This window comes from Nannospalax galili, unplaced genomic scaffold (genome assembly GCF_000622305.1).
Source record: "Nannospalax galili isolate Female #2095 unplaced genomic scaffold, S.galili_v1.0 scaffold251, whole genome shotgun sequence".
In the NCBI taxonomy this organism is placed as follows: Eukaryota; Metazoa; Chordata; class Mammalia; order Rodentia; family Spalacidae; genus Nannospalax; species Nannospalax galili.
The window spans coordinates 358,857-379,066 of NW_008329576.1; the positions used below are offsets into that span (position 1 = coordinate 358,857).

General features: G+C 53.4%; 1 protein-coding gene across 4 annotated transcripts in view; it reads right to left on the minus strand.

Moving 5' to 3' along the window:
* Rarg (retinoic acid receptor gamma) overlaps window positions 1-20,200 on the minus strand; it is a 23,848-nt gene extending 3,648 nt beyond the window's left edge. The window contains exons 1-9 of one of the 4 annotated variants that reach the window (XM_008838490.1): window positions 19,918-20,200; window positions 19,102-19,173; window positions 15,369-15,694; window positions 4,858-5,006; window positions 3,659-3,800; window positions 2,594-2,754; window positions 2,236-2,412; window positions 1,776-1,980; window positions 1,181-1,339 (exon numbers count right to left, since the gene is read on the minus strand). In XM_008838490.1, the coding sequence (XP_008836712.1) occupies window positions 1,181-1,339; window positions 1,776-1,980; window positions 2,236-2,412; window positions 2,594-2,754; window positions 3,659-3,800; window positions 4,858-5,006; window positions 15,369-15,552 (1,177 nt within the window). In that variant the 5' untranslated portion in view covers window positions 15,553-15,694; window positions 19,102-19,173; window positions 19,918-20,200. Of the gene's footprint in view, window positions 1-1,180; window positions 1,340-1,775; window positions 1,981-2,235; window positions 2,413-2,593; window positions 2,755-3,658; window positions 3,801-4,857; window positions 5,007-9,066; window positions 9,500-15,368; window positions 15,695-19,101; window positions 19,174-19,917 lie in introns of those variants that run through there. The other 3 variants (XM_008838504.3, XM_029566284.1, XM_008838510.3) reach the window with 3 other exon arrangements.
* Between the last annotated feature and the right edge of the window lie 10 nt (window positions 20,201-20,210).

The following is a 20,210-nucleotide window of genomic DNA, read 5'->3' on the forward strand; positions in this document are numbered from 1 at the left end:
AGCTGTCCTGGAACTCACTATGTAGACCAGGCTGGCTTTGAACTCGCAGAGATCTGCCTGCCTCTGCCTCCCAAGTGCTGGGACTAAAGGCGTGCGCCACCATGCCCGGCTTAGCTTTTTATTTTTAAGAAAGGCTTACTCTGTAGTTCATGCTGGCCTCAAACTCATGATCTCATGGTGATCCTCCTGCCTCAGCTCCCTAATGCATGAACTACCATGCCTAGCACCATGCTCCATTTACATTTCTAAGCACATTATGTAGTGTGTTCATTCATGTAGTCCTCATAGTAAGCGTCCATGGTAGGATTAAGTATAGCCCAGCTTGCAAACAATGAAGTAAGTTACAAAAAATAAAGGAAGGGCTAGAGAGATGGCTCAGCGGGTAAAGGCACTTGCGACTGAGACTGATGTTCGGAATTCAATCCCTGAGATGTACATGGTGAAAGGTGAAAACCAGCTCCCGTAAACTGTCTTCTGTCCTACACACACACACACACACACACACACACACACACACACAAATAAAATAAATGTAATAAAAATCAAAATTTTTTAAAAAAGTAAAGACTGATCATAACTCAGGGTAGAGTACTTGCCAAGCATATATAAGGCCTGGGGTTCCATATTCAACAACACACAGAAAGAAAAGGAAAGTAAGAAAAAGAAAAGAGCGGGGTATGGTGGTGCACGCCTTTAATCCCAGCACTTGGGAGGCAGAGACAGGTGGATCTCTGTGAGTTCAAGGCCAGCCTGGTCTACATAGTGAGTTCCAGGACAGCTGGGGCTACAGGGAGACCCTGTCTCAAAAAAGACAAAAAAAGAAAAAGAAAAGAATTAGCTGTGTGTGGTTGTGCACACCTTTAATCCTGGCACTTGGAAGGCAGAGGCAGGTGGATCTCTGTGAGCTTGAGGCCAGCCTGGTCTCCATAGCGAATCCAGGTCAGCTAGGGCTACAGGGAAACCCTGTCTCAAAAAAATAAATAAATAACAAAAAAAAAAAAGGAAAGAAAGAAAGAAAGAAAAGAAAAGAAAAAAAAAAGAATTTGTCCAAAGTCTCTAAGTCAGGACTCCTTGGAGGTTACTGGTTCTCAGTCACTCTCTTTCTGTAGTGCCTGCCCACCTGTGTGACTTGGGAGACCTGCAGCTCTGGGAAGGCAGAGGGGGCTGGCTCATAACTAACCCTTGGTGCTGATGCCCCGGAGGTCGGTGATTTTCATAAGCATCCTTGGGAACATGTAGGGCTGGCTGGGCCTCCGTCGTCGGGCGTAGAGCCTCAGGGCTTCCAGCAGCGGCTCCTGCAGCTTGTCTACCTTCTCAGGTTCCTCCAGGTCCATGCGGTCTGTGCAAGCACAGCAGAGTGAAGGAGGAGACAGACAGGTAGCTGACCCCTGCCAGCTCCTGTCCTGAGGCCTCTAAGCCATAGGTTGTCCTACTGACCACTTCACTATCATCCCTGAGCCCTTCATATTATCCCCCTTGATCTAGGCTCTGTACCTTCTCACGCTCAGCAAGGACCTTTCTTTGGTACATCACTCTTGCTAGATCCCTACCTTAGCACCTTAGCTAGGACCTCCTCAGCTCCCTGGACTCTGCCTTCTTCTGCCCTTAGCTCTGGCAGCCAGCAAGGCTATATGTGATCTGGGACGTTTGTAGGTTAGGACCAACAGCAATAGTCCCAAGGGAAGAAACCACCACAGTCTTCCACTTGGTCTAAGAACAGGTGTGGAGTATGGTAGAAAAGGGAGCCATGAAAACACCAGGGGGCGCCCCCGCACCTCCACAGATGAGGCAGATGGCACTGAGCAACCCTGTTTCTGTGTCATCCATTTCCAGGGGCAGGAGCTGCCCAGCAAAGGCAAAGACGAGATCTGTGAGGGGCCCGAAGCCAGCATTGTGCATCTGGGTCCGGTTCAGGGTCAGCCCGTCCGAGAATGTCATGGTGTCCTGCTCTGGGGTATACCTTGTACAGATCCGCAGCATCTAGAGGTGGGGTAAGGATGAGGGTTAGTGATGTCCCTGGGTAAGGGTTTCTAAGTAAGCTTGGTCCCTAGTAAGTGCAACCAAAACCTGCGGAAGGAAAGCAAAAAAGGTGGAGCCCTGAGATTGGGGGGGCGGGGGATAGGGAAACCTGGAGGCAAAAGCTAATACATAAAAGCTTACCTAAAGGAGGTGGCTACAGGGTGTGGTGGGGTAGATAAGGGTTAGATTGGGCCAGGACCCATAGACCTAACTTACTAGGATGTCCAGGCAAGCAGCCTTGAGCAGAGTGATCTGATCAGCAATGCTGAGTCCTGTAAAACCAGGCAATCGCTTGGCAAACTCCACAATCTTGATGATGCACTTAGTGGCCAGCTCACTGAACTTGTCCCATAGTCCCAGGTCCAGCTGCACCCGGTGATCTGCACTGGAATTCTGCAAGGAGAAGAAAGAGGCTAGAATGTGAAGGCTACCCTGGAAGCTGTCTCCTCTGCCAGTTCTCCAAGCCCTGCCCACTGCAAACTGCTGCTCTCCCTTGTCCTCAGTACCAGGTCCCACAGCCCTGCCCATTCCTGAGGCACACAGTGCCCTCACCCAGACTCTGCCCAGTCCTCACCGTAGTGTACTTGCCCAGCTGGCAGAGGGAGGGAAAGGTCTCCTGGTGGGCTTTGCTGACTTTGGTGATGAGTTCTTCTAACTGTGGACTCAGTTCATAGTTGTCAGGTGAACCCTCTTCCTTAACCTCCTTTTTTTTTTTGTTCCGGTCATTCCTTACAGCTTAGGGGTGGAGGCAAAGGAGAGGATCAGGACCTTAAAAGTCTCCCTTTAGATCTCTCTCACCCTAGCTTCATGTGTTCAGTCCTCACTACAAGTATTGTCTGTTCTCTAATACCTTAGTTAGTGCCTTAGTTTCCCTATCTACTGTATTAGCTTCTATTTCCAGGCTGTCTTGACCCAGCCCCACCCAGGGCCTGCAGAGTACTCCCTCCCTAGGCCATTTGACTCCATCCTGCCCTTCCGGTTGCCCTGCAGGAGCTGGGGAGAGGGGGCAGGATATGCAGGCAGGATATCCACTTATAGCCTTGGCAGCACAATGGGGGGGGGTGGAAAGGAGGGGCCAACCCAGAGCCCTCTCAGGATGGGTCTAGGGAACAGAGCAGGAGGGAACTGTCTATCTCACCCCCCCACCACCCCCTGCCCCATCAAACAGAAAGAACCCTGGGGGCTGGAGAGATGGCCAGTGGTTAAGTGCACTGACTGCTCTTGCAGAGGACCGGGGTTCGATTCCCAGCACCCACATGGCAGCTATGAACTGTCCTTAATTCCAGTTCTGGGAGAATCTAATACCCTTTTCTGACCTCCATGGCATTAGGGTGTACTCACATACATGCAGGCAATACACTCATACACATTAAATAAATAAGTAAATAAATAAATACATAAAAAAGAAACCTTAGTGCCCAGGTACTCATTCAGAAGAATGATCAAGAGAGGAGAGAAGGGGAAAGGGTGTGGTCTCCAGGGTGAATGGAACTAATCAAATAGGACTGGTCTGGGAGGAGACAGCAGCTTCAGGGTAGGCTAGGTCAGGGAGGTGGGCACAGTAATAGTGAAGAAAGGCAGCCACAGGATAGGAAAGGAGTAGAGGAGTGCTCCTGCCCGGCCACCGTAGGGAGCCTACCTTCCTTGGACATGCCCACTTCGAAGCACTTTTGTAGCCGGCAGTACTGACAACGATTCCTGGTTACCTTGTTTATGATACAGTTTTTGTCACGGTGACACGTATATACCATGTTCTTCTGGATACTGCGTCGGAAGAAGCCCTGAATTTGGGGGCAGGAGGAGTGTCACTGAAGCAGGATGCCAGGAACACCAGTATCTCTCAGGCCGTACAGGTAGCCTCAGGCTTCATTCAATCTTTTTTTTTTTAATATTTATTTTATTTTATGTGCATATGTGTGGGCATGAGTATATGTATGTGTACCACATATGTGTATGTGCCTGAGGAGGCCAGAAGAAAGTGTCATATTCCTTGGAACAGAAGTTATAGGTAGTTGTGAGTTGCATGATGTGGGTGCTGGAAGTGAACCCAGTTTCTGTGTAAGAGTAGCAAGTCCTGTTAAACACTGAGCCATCTCTCCTGCTCCTTAATCTGTTTTGCTGTTGTTCTTTTTTGTTTGTTTGGATTTGATCAGCCTGCCTTTGACTCCCAAATGCTAGGACTCAAGGCCTGCACTACCATGCTCAGCCTGTTTGATTGTTTTTATTATTATTTTGAACTGGAGATTGATTGAACCCAGGGTTTTGTGCATGCTAAGCAAACATTCTACCACTGAGCTAAATCTCTAGCCCAACCCAATCTTAGCCACTTATGCACAAAGCAGTCCCTCATGCCCACAAGAAAAAAAACTGTGCAAAACTCATGTGAATATAGCATCTGAATCCCCCATCTCTTTTAAAAAAATTATTATCTTTACTCATTTTCATTTTCTGTGTGTGTGTGCATGAGCATGTGTGTGTGTGCATAAGCATGTGTGTGTGTGCCATGGCATGCATGTAGCAGTCAGACAACTTTCAGGATCTGGTTCTCTCCTTCTACCCTGTGGGCCTGGGGATTGAACTGAGGTCCTCAGGCTTGGCATCAAGCACCTTTATACATTAAACCATTCTACAGCACCCCCCTTTTTTATATAGGGGGTGTCTCATGGAGTCCAGGTTGGACTTGTTTATGTGTTGCTGGAAATTGAACCCAGGGCTCATGAATGTTAGCAAGCGCTCTAACAACTGAGCGACATCCCTGGCCCTGTGTCCTCCACCTCTGATCTTACCCCAGATAATTAACTCTAGGCCCTTAACCCACCCTTCCCACCATATACACACCTTGCAGCCTTCACATGAGCTGACCCCATAGTGGTAGCCAGAGGATTTGTCATTACACACAAAGCATGGCTTGTAGACCCGAGGGGGTGGTGGGGGTGAGGGCGAGCTGGGCACCATTTCCTCTGAGCTAGTGCTCTGTGTCTCCACCGCTAGGGGGAAAGCAGTGAGAGGGTCAGAGAAGGCATCTTCACCCCATGTCCCCAGGCCCACCTCTCTCTGGACCTGCTGGTAACAGCTATCATCACTGCTGTGCATGAGCCCTCAGCAAGCACTTCCAGAAAGCTGAAGAAGCCACTGTCATTGTTGGGATTTCAGGCACTCCACAGTCTGGCCAACTCTTCTATATTAATACTCAATTCTCCAAATTCCAGCCCCAGGCCACCCTAGAAGTAAACTTCCTTGGGTCTGTTTCCTCAACCACAAAGTACAGAGGTAGAAAGAAGGGTTAGGGCTCTCTCTGCACTCTGAGATAACCTCACTCCCTGGCACTCTAGTAGACCCTGTCAGGTAGTTCTCATCCCACCATCTTCAGCCTCCGATCACCCTCAGTCTCTGGGAGCAAAGGGGCAGATGTGGGGACAAATAAAGCAATTACGGGCCACTTGAAACTGGCACCTGCTTGAATATTCAGTAATAGAAGAGAACTTTATTTCCCTCAAGCAGTATGGGATAGATAATCTTCCATCCTGTCCCTCTCATGTGGCCTCTCAAACAACTCTCAAAAGTCCTTTTCTCCAGAACTGTCATTGAAGCAATGGAGCCCATGCTGGGGAGGACACACAGGGCATGTATTAAGAAAATAAATTAGGAGACCGGCAACAGCTTTAATTCACTCCTGAAAGAACAGTGGCAATGAGGGGACGTTTAACAGCTGAGTGACTACTCAGTGCCACACTGCCAGTTGACGTGGAGACAAGGCTCTCTGAGCCTCTGGCCAGACCTAAGTGGTCTTACTTGAGAGAAGCTGGAGAAGACAGATATTTGCTCGGATCCTCAGGTCTAGGAGCAATTGAAGGTGTAGCAAACCAGAGTCAGGTGTCTTTGGGTAAACACAACTGAGGGGGGAGGGGAACAATCCCAGACCCTCTGAGCCAATCTTCTTCACTCCTGAAGAGCCTCAGGAAACAGCAATTGCAGCTCACAAGGGGTCTCAGCCTAAGTCCATAGTAGGGGGAGGCCATACTGTACAGGGGGCTGCTGAGTACATGCTATACTCATCTTCAAAGGCTCAGGACCTGCAGGACCTGTTGCCCAAATATGGTGGGCCCAAGTGATTTAAGAAATCCTGAAGACCCTCCCTGAGGAACACCCCTCAAACCCATCTCCTGTACCCTTTCTTCCTTCAACCAAATGCAGCCCACCTGGTCACAATTCCATCCAACCCAAGGCAGAATAGCCAGCCCAGAGGTTGGGGTTCCAGGCCAGCTCCACCCACTGCACCGGGAGGGAAGCCCTCCCGACTCCCACCCCCAACACTTAATTAACATAAGAATCCTGCTGGAGAGAGATTCCCCAATGAAAGCAGGGAGAAAAGAAGGGTGCTGGGAGTCTATTCAAGAATGGGGGCGGGCGAGATCCAGGAGTGGTTGGTGTTGAAAGATGTGGGAAGGGCTGGAATGTCTTTCAGGTCTTCACTGTTCCAGCCCATCCTGAGGCCCCCAGAGCCTGAGTCCGGCCCACAAGGCCTGTGCCCGTAGGGTGGTGCTCTCTTCTGTGCTGACGCCCTCCCTGCCCGCAGAGCGCTGCCTCATTTCCTCATTTCCTCTCTTGCGCAAGGGCCTGGGTGCGGTCAGACTGGCATGGGGCAGCACCAGCCAATTATAAGACTGGGGGCCTCAGAGAGCCTGCCTTTGGGCAGCTTTTCCCGTCTTAGTGGCACTGTCACCCATTCTTGACACCCCTCTGGCACACCTCCGCCCCCTGAACCCTAAAGTGCAATCCAATGGCTCTGACTGAGGTCACTGTGGGAGGAGGACACTGGAAAGCTAACCAGGACTTCTGGGATGGATACTGACCCCTCTAGAGCCAAAGCGGAGACCTCTCCTCTGGGATGCATCTTCTGGCTAGGCAGGGGCCCCTGCTGAGGAGGAGGGGGTGGACTCTGGGGTTTTCTCTTTTAAAGCCCAAATTGCTGAAATTGAGGAAATTCCTGGCTAGGCTGAGCGGAGCTTCAAACAAACTCTTTATAACCGGCTGTAAACGCTCCCAGCTGCGAGGCCCAGAGCTGAGCTGCCTGGATTCACAGTCCAACACACACCTCCTTGAAGACACACACTTTCACAGGCCAACACCAAAGTGGTCACAAAAGCAGACATACTAACAGTGGGCTCCTTAGCCTGGGCCAGACCTTGGAACAGAGGAACTCATACACATTAAGCCACACCCACACCAGCCTTACCCTGAAGGTGGATGACAAGTCACAAAGCTGACATCCAACACGGAGCTACACATTTACAAGCGAACAGCTCTACCACCAAACACCAGTGTGCCAGCACAGCACAAGGACACCAAGCCTCCAAGTGTCACAAACATACCATCCAGCTCTATTATAAATCACTTTCCTTCTGAGAGTGTGTGTGGGGGGGGACCTTTGTGTGCCCACCAGGACCCTACTAGCCAAAATTATTGGTCGAAACTAAAATGCAAAACCACCCGAGGGGTCTCTAGGAGTCTAAATAAGAACCCGGTCTGGCTCAGCAACCACTCTCCCCGAAATCCCCCAGGAACATTATCTACACTCACAATCCCACCAATTTCCCAATTCCCCCCATTATACTGAGAATATGAAGGTTAAGAATTCACAGGAATTTGGTGCAAAGCATTAGTTCCATGTTTTCTCCACCCTTTAAATGGCACACTTCAATTCTTATCCCACCCCACCCTAAAGTACAGTCTCCAGTTTGCCACCTCCCTCTTCCAGTCTCTCAGTTGTTAAATCTGAGCAGCTCTGCCCTGGAACTAAAAAAAAAAAAAAAAAAATCTGAACTTGTAAACAGCGCTGCCGAGTGCCAAGGAGCGAGGCGCGTTGGCGGGGGCTCAGTGACCCGGCGTGCGCACTCCCCCAGCGCCAGCCGCCCCGCCTGCTGCCCGCCCCTTCACAGCGTGCCCCCAAGCCTGGGTCAGCAGCCACCCGCACCAGAGCTGCGAGAGCAGTGCCATTCTTCAGTAAATTTGGAGGAGGTATTCCAGGCTTCGGCCTCGGCCCTTTCCCATAGCCCACCCCCTCCAGGCACCGTGGCCCGGGCTTCAAAGCCGCTTCTCCTCCGGACTTTATTTTTACTGCCTCTCAGTCCCCAGCTTTTTATTACCGCCCTGAAAGGGGTTCCAGGGCCCCAAACCTGGCATCTCCCATTACGCGGAGGGGAAAGATAGGTATTTAGGAACCCTATGGTTATGGTTGTTCTCCTAGGGCCGCTGTCACTTCCAGGCCACCCCCACACTACCACACAGACTTAGCTTTAAACTTTTTGCTTCTTGCTGAAGTTATGTGTTGAGGCCATAGAAAAGTCATCTCTCGAAGACAACCGAATACACATATCCAAATAGATTTTTTAAAATGAGGGTGGATGCAGAGGTCAGCCTCCTTCTTCAGTGCATACCCCCTGCACCCCGCTAGCAGAGCACACAGGATGCACTCTGGAACTCAGCACTTTCCAAAACCGCCCCCGCAGCCACGCAGGGCACACGCCCTCCCGTCCACAAACATCTCCACACCGGGCCATGCAGATCTGCCAACAGAGGTGGAAGGTGACAGTGGGTGCCGAGACCCCTACTCCACACTCACACCATCTAGGCAAGGTGCTGCACACGCCAGGGATTCACACGTTCTGCAAATAATTCTTTACACTCCCAACTTCCCACACGGACTTTACAAACGCCACCCCACGGTCCGGAGTATCACATCCCCAAGGGCCTGAGGACACAAACTAGCAATACGCATCGGTCTCTCCCTATCCCCAGGAACGCTGGAGTGGCATCTACCAGTGTCCCTAGCTAAACACCCACCATAAAAACCACATATACTCCAAACACTAGCGCACACACGCAAAGGAGATGGACGCTGAGGCCCTCATGTTTAAAGGGCCAGCACCTCGCATAAAAAGGACCAGAATGCCAGCTTGCACCCCTGTTCCAAACTTTGCCCATGGAAATAGTAAGCAACAGCCTCTCGTGCACCCAATATCCCATCCCCCGGGCTCGAATACCTACATTGAAGACTGGCGGGTTGCGCCCAGGCGAAAGACTCCAGTCCAGCCAAGCAGGAGCCGCCAGTGGCTCTGCGCAGCAAGCCCGCCCCGGGCCCGGCCGCCCCATACAGCCGTTGCGGACCCGGGGCAAACGATTCCATGCAGTCGTACATTGTGACCCGGCTCGGAGAGAAACTGGGTGCTAGAATACCAAGGACTCGCAACCCATTCCCCCTCCTCCCCCCGCGGCGCCCCGCTCCCGGAGGGGGGGAGGGGGGGGCTAGCATAGGGCGCTGAGCCGCATGGGGGGTAAAGGGTGGGCGGGGAAGAGGGGTATCCCCCAGCAAGGGAAAGGGAACCGGCGGGGCGCGAAGCCTGGGCTGCAGCCTCAGCCTCAGCCAGGCTCACTCTGGGCGCCTGGGCAGCAAGCAATGGGGAGACCTTTTGTAAAAGCAGAGCCAGGAGGGGTGGGGGTGGGGCTTGAAGAGCGAAGGGGGCCGGGCACCGAGATGAGCAGAGCTGGGAGTGGAGCGCTTACACATACACATACGTCCACTCGTTGCGCGGCGCACGCGCTAGCTTAGACATACATCCGTGCATGCATTTATCTTGGCAGGCACCACGAATTTGCAAATATGCAACAGTGCACATGCATGCAGGCACGGACATAAACTCATAGGTGCATACGTCTGTGCAAATACACCTGGCGCAGGAAAATGCTTGTTCTCCACAGCCCGGAGGTTTTGCACGCATTGCACTTAGGCGCGTCCCCAGCTCGGGGTTGGGGATAGGAGTGGAGGAACTAAATACGCATTTCCTTTCATAGAGTTTCCCCCCACCTCTCCTCATCCCTCCTTTGATATACAAGTCAACACAGGCAAGGGTGTTAAGGTTGACTGGGTAGAGGGGAACGTTGATGTCCCGGGCGCAACGCAGCTCTCCGGAGCAGGAGGACCTGCGCCACCTCCACCCCCCCTCATTCCCAGGCCTGGCTCCTCCCTCTCCCTCCGCGAGCGCGCTTCAGGGCTGAACACTACATTCCTGCGGCTCCGCGCGCGCAGCCGCCTCCTTCCTTCCCGTTCTTCCCACCCCCGGTCCAAGGGCCGGAGCGCGCTCCCGCCGTGAACTCTCCGGGAACCCCCCTCGGGGCTGGTGGCCGGGCGCGCTCACCTCCTCCTGACCCGGCCCCGCCCCACCCCACCCCGCCCAGGCGGTCGCCAGCGCCGCGGTGGAGTGCCCCCGCCCCCTCCAGCGCTGCGGAGACTCTACCCCTCCTCGCTCCCGCAGTCCTCCCTCCGCCGAGTCCCTTCCAAGACCTCGAATTCCCATCCCGAGACTGACACTCCCCCAGTGCCTCGACAGCCTCTTTCAGTGCCCTCTCCTAGAACCTAACTTCACTTTTAGAGCACAAGCGACCCCTACACTGTCCCTATAGTGCCAACCCAGACGAAACTGCGCCCTCCCCATGACAACTCCCCCATCCCGGGTTTCCACTGTGCGCGGTGCCCCCCTCCGCAACGACTGCTCTGCGGGTCACTACCTGTGCTCAGGGTCGTCTATACCCCCACCTCCTCCCCTCAGTGCCCCACAGAATGCCCCCCCCCGGTGCCCTCGCTGGGTCGAGAAAGGGGCGAGGGATGGAAGCTGGCCACGTCAGAAGTTTGTCCTCGCCAGGCCGGGCCGAATCCCGGACCCAGGCCCCGGGACAACGCCAGTGGCGGCGACTCCCGGAAACCGCCCCCTCCCCCGCACCCCGCCCGCGGGCCGCCCGGCCCAGCCGGCTCTGTCAGCGCGGCTCACACGGGGAGCGCCCGGGAGTGGGAGCTGCGCCCGGCAGGACCCCTTCCCCCGCCTGGCTGCAGCGGCTGGGCCAGGGCGGGGCACGCTTTTCTAAGAATCTGCTGTACGGAGTGGGGGGCGCACTGGGGTGCTGCAGGAGTGGGGCGCCTGTTGGAAGAATAAAGAGCAGGAAGGGGTGCCAGAGTAGGCAGGGAAGGCGGGAGCGGGGGAGGGGCTCGGGTGGCTGCCAGGGACTCAGGGGGGCAGGGCTGGGAAGAAGGGCCTAAAATGCGGATGGGGGGCTGGGGTGGCTGGGCAAACTGGGGGCTTGAAACCTGGATGAAGGGGAAGTACAGGGATCTTTCCAACCCAGTGTGACATTCCCCTTCATGCCCCAACCTCTTAACACTCTATTTCTGAATCCAGCCCCACCTCCCCGAAAAACAGAAAAGGAGGAATAGGTGTCCTGTTGGAATAGGCCCAGCAGGGAAAAAAAAGTGGGAAATGAGGAGTACCCCAAAAAACGAGGAGGAAAGAGCCCTGATTAGTCAACTTCAGGCTGTGACCGCCCCCCTTTCCCCGCTCTGAAATCTGAAAGGTCCCAATTAAGTCAGGCCTGCCTGGTTGGTAATTAGAACCAGAAGTGGCCAGGCCACAGGGAGGGGGGTTGGGAGGAGGGCACAGGAGGAGTGGGGGGAGGGCTCCCGGGAAGCCATGAATCTTTAATACCCCCCCTTTTCTCTTCATCAGATGCACCCCACTCCTCATCACCCCATCTATGTGTGCTTCTTCATAAGCACTACAAGGGAAAGGGGGTACTAAAAGGACCAGGCATTAGGGTGTCAGACTTGTCCCATCAACCCCAACCCCCCATTCTAGACACACAGTACAGCCTTGGATAGAAGGTAAGATGGGGGGATCTAGTGCCCCTCTTTTCCCCAAAGTACCCCCAGCCCTTATTGCAGCAATTAGACCCATTAGCCTTCTAGCATTTCATGGGAACCAGATGTTCCCCGCCAGCCTGGTAGGGGTATGAAGGAAGGCTGCTGCCTGACTCACCCCTTTCCTTAGGATCCCCACCACCAGGGTGCACCCCACTCCCAGCTACGATCCAAAGTCATGGCCCCAGAGGCAAAGAGTGTACCCCTCCCCGACTGAGAAAGCCAATAGCGCTCGGTTCCAGCCTGGTCACCCCTCAAAGCCCTACCAGTCCCTGGCAAAGATTGAGTTTGGCGGGGTTGGGGGAGCAGGACAGCTAATTCCTTTCTCTCCCTCTTGCCACCTCTGGATGAGGCTTAAGGATAACTGGGTCGGAATTCCTCTAGCTTAATAACTCTCCTTTTCTTCCAAAACCTCACTCAAAAAACTAAAGGGGTATTTCAGACTGAAGCAGGCCCGGCCTTAAGGGTAAGTCCTAACTGATGGGTCCCACCTGAAAACCAATGGGAGGGTTCTTGGGAGGAGGAGGGGGCAGCAGAGGGAGGTGTAAATAAGGGACAAGGCCCAAAGCAAGGATGTGAGGGGCTCTGGGCAGGATGGGGGCTGGGACAGGGTAGGGGCCAGGAGAAGGGGTGCTGCCTGGGCCCCAGCGGCGGCGGCGAGCCCAGCTCCCCCCGCCGGAGAGGTTTCCTGTTGCAATCAAAGCCCCGTTTGTGTCGGGCTGGAGTTGGAGCCGGAGGAGGAGAGACCGGGAGGGGAGGGGAAGGAGGCAGTCACTGGGTTTTTCTTTTTTTTTTTTTTCCTGGAGAAGGCCTCGCTGCCGCCTGCTCGCCACCTTCAACTGCCACTGCTTACTTTCCTAGCTTCTTTCTCCCGGTGCCTGGACGCTCTCTGAGTCTGCACCTGTACAGCCGCCTCTCCTGTAGATCTAGGAATCTCTCTTCATTTTAAGTAGACTCCTTTTCTCCCTAGACCAACCTGCCTTCAGTTTCCCCAAGTGGACTTAGTATGGTGAAGTCTGGGCCCTCTGCCCCACAGACACTAGCCCCATAGCCATGGCAATTGTCACAACCACGATGTTTACAGGACAAGCTGGGCCAGGTCCCCCAGGACCACAGTATCTCCTCAAGAGAGGGAGGAGGGCAAGGCATCCCTTCCCTACCAGCACATTCTCCTTACACACCAGTGTTCAGAGAGAAACACAGGGACACAGACACTAGGGCTTTCGCCTGCATGCATATAGGCATGCACACAGGTGCGGTACGCATGCGCATACATTTTCCTCTGTTTTCCATGCACACAGGTCCATGCTTGCCTAGCTCTGCAGCACATGCTCCCCTTGCCTCTCCCCTCCTCCACCACAGGGTTCTAATATGCCTGCCTCACCCATGAGGCCCCAGGAGAGTCCCAAGAGGTGAAAGACTTCTCAACAAGGATCTCCCCAAGGTTCCCAGGAATGACAAGAACTAGCCCCAGGGTGAATTTCCAGACCCCTTCTAAGACCACTCTTTCTTATCCTACATGAGAAAGAGGGTGGTCCATAGAATAAGAGTGAATACAATGGGAGAGAGACAGAGACTCAAAGTATCACTGTGGCATCAAATCCACCTCTCCTGTTTATGATTAGATAGTCCCAGTCAAAAAGGAACAGATCAAAGAAATGAAAGATGGCACTCTTTTATCCTCTGGCCAGTTATTTGCTCACCAGGGGAGGTTTCCTAGACTTCAGGATCCCTTCCCAGCACCCCCCCCAACTACTTCTAGGTGCTGGATGCCCCACCCCATGCACACTATCTGGACCCAGGCCTTTCCCTCCTCCACACCCCACCTGCTACCTCTCTGCCCGGGCCTGTCCTTCCATGCTAGCCGCACCCTCTCCAACTACCTGCCCTGGTTCTGGCTCTTCTCTAGGATTTCTCCTTGCAGCTCCTGTCCTTCAGGGCAGCCTTTGAGGATGGAGCTCAGCCTGGCACTTTCCCTTACTTTGACCTTACTTTGAACCCTGACTTTGATCTCCATATATCCAGGACACTGGGGCGCAAGGAAAACTTCACTGGCCACTGTCTCTCAACAGTCTCCCTACTGCCACTGTCTTTCTCCTCTTCCTCGACTCCAGCTCCTTTAGTTGCCTCCAGCAGAATCTGGGAAAATCAAATCCCAAGAAAGTGAGTTGTATGGTCTTCTACAAGAAATACATTCATGGGAAACAAGGACTTACTCCCAATGCCTGGTGCAGGACAGATTCATGAAGTGAAAATGAGGTAGGGGGAAGCCCGGATAAAGTTTCCCAAAAGGGGACTCTGCTCTCTGACTCAAGTGGTACCACTCAGTAATCCCTGTTGGACTGTAGATATGCCACAGGCAGTCCTCACCAAACACCAGACATACCACCAGCAGCCCTATTAAATACCTCCTGGCTCTTCACACTGACTCTTTGTTGCACATATTAGAATTCTCTACATGAGCAGTCACAGGGAGATGCTGTGCACACACAACTACACGTGGTTTGGGACATACAAACACACACATACACACACACACAGAGCTCCAGATGGACACACTCATTCCAGTGGAGCAGCCAGCCTGGTCTAATCACCCCTTACACAAACATCTAGGTACCCCTCCTGAATCAGGCAATGTCCCTTCTCTTCCACTGAGCTTGTAGAACTTTAAAGGCTGTTCCTTTATCTTCTTTACTTTCTTCTCTCTATCTTTGTCTCTGTCTCTCCCCTCCACGTGAGGCTTTCTCCTCACCAGCTTACATGTAGTGACCTTATCACACAGAGCCCTTTGATCCAGCATCCAGCTCCTTCACCCCGACATGCCATAGCCTGGTCAGGAGAGACAATCACCAAGTGGGTAAAGAGGGGTCCCAGGGGGAAAAGGGGACACCTAAGCCTTGCTCGCTGTCAGCATTCAAAAGCTTAACCCAAAGAAGACAGGCCTGGGGGACATGTAGGGATCTGCACTCTGCCAGACCTGAAGGAAAGGGAGGAATCCAGAGCTATGTGGCTAGAGGATAGGATGCTGCTGGAGTACCCCTTGCACCACTCTAGATTACTTACAGACTGAGCCATCTCTTTGCAGCTGGGCTATTTATATCCTTCCCAAAACCAAGCGGGAAGGGTTTTCCAGCCCTACACATCTTTGGGCACCTGGCACTAGGCTTCATTCCTATTTGCAGCCTAAGAACCATCTCTCCTCTTGATCACAGACCTCCCAGGCTCATGTAGCCCCCAGTCTAACTTCCCCCACCTCCCAACTGCATGCAGGAGCAGACTTGAGGGGCACCAGTCTCACCCTTTACTGTCCACACAAAGGTGTTCCTTTCTGCTACTTGACTGGCTTAGGTGGCAGTTTTAGACCCATAGGTAGTTTTCCAGATCATATTTGAGCAGAACTCATCACAGACACCACCCTTCATACCACATCCAACCCCATTCCACCACCCCTCTCCCATATGCATATGCATCACCTCTCCAATAGACCAAACCCCCATTGCCTGCCCACCTTTCTAACTAGGGTGCCAATTTTCTACATAATCTCCCCCTCCAAATGCCCTCCTGCTTCCACTTGCCCTCATTCCCCAAGATCCCTGAGACTCACACAGAGAGGCCATCTCCTTAGGGAGGTCAGGCTGGCCCAGGCCCCGGAAGGTAGGACTCAGCATCTCGAATGGTGGTGACCCCCTGAGTGCTCCTGGGAAGGCAAAGGGGAAGCCTGCCCCTGGGTAGCCAGATCCAGGCCCCAGGGCACCAGTAGCAAAGAGTCGCTCCTTATTGGTGGCCATGGCAGCTGCAGTGTGGGAGTCCCCTGGAATCTGCAGTGGGCGGGGGTGGTCTTCAGCCACAGCCCCCGCCCATGCCCACTGCCCTGGCCTGGGAGGCTCCGTGCCCACCCTGCTCGGCCTGCCCAATGGGTCTCCAAGGATCCTAGAAAGAAAGAAAGGAAAAGGAGAGATGAGGTCCCAGGCCATGGCCCTTCTTCTGGTGGATCTCCACTGCCCTGACTTGGGCACTTTCAGAGCAGACAGGGCAGGGGGTTGTACAGGTTCTGAGGAACTCTCCAGTTAAGAGTTCTGAGAAACTCTCCAGGGAAAGGTGAACTGAGGTTCCAAAGTGAATAATGATCTGAGGGCTTTTGGTGGAGAGTTTCTAGACTGAGCACACAATTGTACTAGACATCTGACTTAATCCTCACATCAGTCCTGTGAAATGAGAATTATTAGTCCCATTTTGCAGACAAGGAAACTGAGATTTAGTGACTGACTTAAGGTCACATGGCTTGATGTGGTAGAACCAGGATTCAAACACTCAGGTTGAGGAGCATCTATAGTTCAGTGGTAAATCACTTGCCTAACATGTATCATGTGCAAGGTCCTGGGTATGAGCCCCAGCACTAGAAAGAAATTAAAACTCTACCACCACGGAGGCAGCAAACGCATCTCTGTTTAACTTTTGAGTCTTACACCTCTCTGGAGAGTACAGTACAGTGGTTACATGCACAGACTTCCTAAATTGACATCCCCACTTGCTAGCTGTGGGACTTTGAAGGAATTATTTAATCTCTCTGTGCCTTAGTTTTCTCATCTACCATTTGGGAATAATAGAGCCCACCTCATAAGATTGTTGTGGGGATTCAACAATTTGGCACACACTGAGTGTTTATGGTAAAGTAGGGCACGTGTTAAATGCTATAACAATGTCTCATACTACTGCCCTTTGTACTTCTCTTCCTCCACACCTCTTTCAATCCTCATTTCCTTTTCTGTGTCTTCCTCAATGCTCCGTTTCCCCTCCCAATTCCTCCTGTCTCCAATCGTCCCACTCATCCTACACTCCTTACCCTCTCTAGCATCCTCTTCTTCAAATCAAGGATACTGGTGGAGTCCCACTATGCAATGGCTATGATATCAGAAACAACATCACCTCCCCACACCCCACACCCCTGTCCTCAACATACTTTCTTCTTCTCTCCTTCTCATCTCTGGACTCCCTGCTTCTGAAAAACTCTCACTACATCCTCTCCTCCCTCAAATGTAGCTTTTCCCTAGAAAGTTTTAGCCTGAATCTAGTAGAGAGAAAGCAGGAGAGAAAAAGAAAGGGAAACCCCAAGGCTGGGCTGTGGTTCCTCTCTTAATGCTGTGTCCAGGAAAAGGAAATCCTGCTCTCCCAGGGTTTCCAGAACCACCTACCACTCTAAGGGTTAATGGGCTCAGATGGTACCTCCACCAGTCAGAGCTATAACAGACTGAAGAAAGGCAGAGGAAGAGGACCAGGGCCACAAGAAAGTGAAAAACAGAGATCCCACAGTGTGGGCAACCCATAGTTAGGCCCACATCTCATCTTGTTCCATTAGTAACTGTTTCTAGGATCAAAATTTCTCTTTGTACCTTTGCTTTTCTCCTTTTCTTCTTATCTACTTCAACTTTCAAACTTCTGGAAGTAAACTGCCATAGTTATGAGAACTCAAACCCCAACACTGCCATCCTTCACTGAGCTCCAGTGTAAAGCAGACCCTGTTCCTCACTAGACATTACCCATAGGCCCAGGAGTCTCCAAATCTTTACTCCAGTGCCTTGCTGGATCTTAGAATCTGAACCTCCAGGATCCCTCTCCTTTTCCTTCCCCTAATCCATGAAGTCCTCATCCCAAATTAAACCCAGGGGGAGCCAGGAGTCCAGGGCCCCTGAGGCCCCTGGGCCACAGCTCAACAGGCTGGGCCACATTCCAGGTGGATTAACCCCTCCAATGCCAAGGGTGCTGGGCTAGCAGAGCACCCCTACCCCATCTTTCCCAGACTGCTTAGACTGAGAACAAGTTATCCACTCCAGTTCTCCTTGTCTTGGTATCTTACCTACAAATGGGAAACAGACCTCTAGGGTAGGGCAGGACTTCAGCAGGAGGTCCAGAGAGGGTTGCCCAGACTCCTAGTCCTCACCAAGGAAGGAGGCTATGAGTAAGCAAAGGACAAGCCTGGCCCGCCTCAACTACCTGGGAGAAGGGACTTAGGAGTGGCGAGGAAGGGGACAGGGGTTTCTCTCCCTCCTAACCATGGTCTCTCTGCCTTTTGGCTGGGAAGGGAAGGGAAGGGAGGGTCTTCAATCCCAAGTAGACTAGAACAAGGAATCGAAGACAGTGCAAAATAAAAATCCTAAATGAGCCGGGCGTGGTGGCACACGCCTGTAGTCCCAGCACTTGGGAGGCAGAGGCAGGTGGATCTCTGTGAGTTCAAGGCCAGCCTGGTCTCCATAGTGAGTTCCAGGACAGCTTGGGCTACAGGGAGACCCTGTCTCAAAAACACTAAAAAAAAAAAATCCTAAATGAGGGCCACAGCTGTCGTGGTTCTTTGGGGGAACCTGTGGAGAAAAGAATACTTCTCTCTTCTCAGGATGCCACCTCAGATGGTGAGGCTCTGAGGGCGGGCAACTGACTTGGGAAAGGGGCTCTTACAAAGCCCCTTCTCTTAGAGATGAGGTGGAGTTGAGGGGAGGGCATGGATGAAGGGGGCTGCCGGATGGGGATGGAGGGGGGTGTCTCCCTACTGCCCTGCCCACTCCAGAGCCTGGAACAAAGCTGCTCTTGTCAGCTGCTCTCCACCCACTGCCCCCCTCCCCTCTGTATAAACACGACCACCTTTTTCCATGACCCCATCTCCAGCATGGGCGGAGAACCCAGGCATCCTCTGCTCTAGCCTGGGCCCCCAGCCTGCTCTCCAGGAGGCAGCAGTGGGCCTGGCTTCTCTGGCCCTGTGCCATTCTAAGGGGAGTTTAGATCCTTGATTCGCCACTTCTCATCCCCAGGTGCTCTCCCTCCACCCCACTGGCCCCAGGGAGGGGCAGTACCCAGGAGGCAGGCAGGCAATGCCAGTGGAATGTGTGTGGGCATCGGAGGGCACGGGCAGGGTGGGGCAGAGGGGGGAACTGGAGGTGCCAGTTAGGTGGCTTTCTGAGCCAGAGGTGGGGGTGTGCCTGGGTTGGGGGGGCGTGTCCTGTGCTGCCTATCAGGCTCTAAGTCTGTGTGTGTGTGTGTGTGTGTGTGTGTGTGTGTGTGTGTGTGTGTGTTTGGGAGTTTGGGATACCCAAGCTCCAGGCACCCTGGGCACACTCCCCTCAACTCCCTCCCATTCTTCTCTCTACTTCAAGGATACAGACATAGGCTATGATCCTCAACTTCAACTCAGCATTTGAAGAGGAAACCTCAGATATGAGAACTTCAATCCCAACTACTCAGGACAGGCGCTCTAAAAGGACAGTTATCTGAGCTTTCTGCCTGGAGACCCCTCCTCAGGCTTCCCTTGCTGACTCCTCCCCATGACAACCAACCATGCATATTCTTACCCTCTGGCCTCGGGGAGATTTCCTCCTACATACTGGGTCAGGCCGGGATGAGGGGACCTGTATGGGTAACTGCTGAGGACAAGAGAAGCTGTGTCACTGGCACTTCAAGACTAGGACTCCTGAGTCCCTGTCCCTGTCTTCTTCTTCCTTTGTTCCACTGGGGTTTCCCTCAAGAATATTCCAGAGGAGCCCCCTTTCTTGGCACACTTGTGTGGTTGGAGATAGGTCAGAGGGAATCCTGACCCAGCAGTTCAAACTCTACAGACCCCTCCCGTATCTGCTTGTCCCTCCCAGGTCCTGACCCAGATAGCCAGGACCACTTGCCTTTAAACCCTTTCCTCATCCCTCTGTGGAGCCCAGCCATTCCATTGGCAAAGGAAGAACTTGGACCAGCTTGGACCATCAAATCCACCCCTCAGAGCCGCCCGGGTTGGGAACGCTGGCCTTTCCCACAGGAGGGAACTCCGTCTTCCCAGACATTCCAAGCACAGAAGGGGAAGGATAGGTTTCCCCAATCCAAGACTTTTCCAAATGCTTTCCCTTCAGTACTCACCAAAACCAAGGGCAGATAACCCGGGAAATCCCGTCTGCCTAAAACCTTCCCATTCCTTTCCCAGGTTCCGACTGACCCCAAGTTGGGAGGGGAACACCGCCCCCGCCCCCCGCAAGCCCGAGGGACAGCTTGGCCACCCCCCGGAGGGAGGAGACCCGTGTGACTCCCGACGCCCCCGCCCTCAGCCCACTACAGAGGGGGACCCAGGGGTCCGCGGCCGGAGGGCGGGCGGACAAGCGAGCCGGCTTCCCCGCCTGACTCACCTGGAGGGGAGGGCGGGGGAAGGGAAGCCACGGAGCCCCGAGGTCCCGGCGTCGGGCGGCCTCGGGGATGGAGCGCCGTAGTGTCAGGGACTCGCGGTAATGGGGGGCTCCAGGGGGGGCACGGCTCTAGGCTGGGACTGTCCCGGGGCCTCTCGGAGCCCGCCCGCCCACGTGACCGCCCCAAAATATCCGACACATTTTCTCCCAAACCGCACACTGACTCTGCAGGCGGGGACACGGAAAATATTTTCTTTCTTTTTCTCCCTCCCTACCCCCCCACCTCCCTCCCTGCC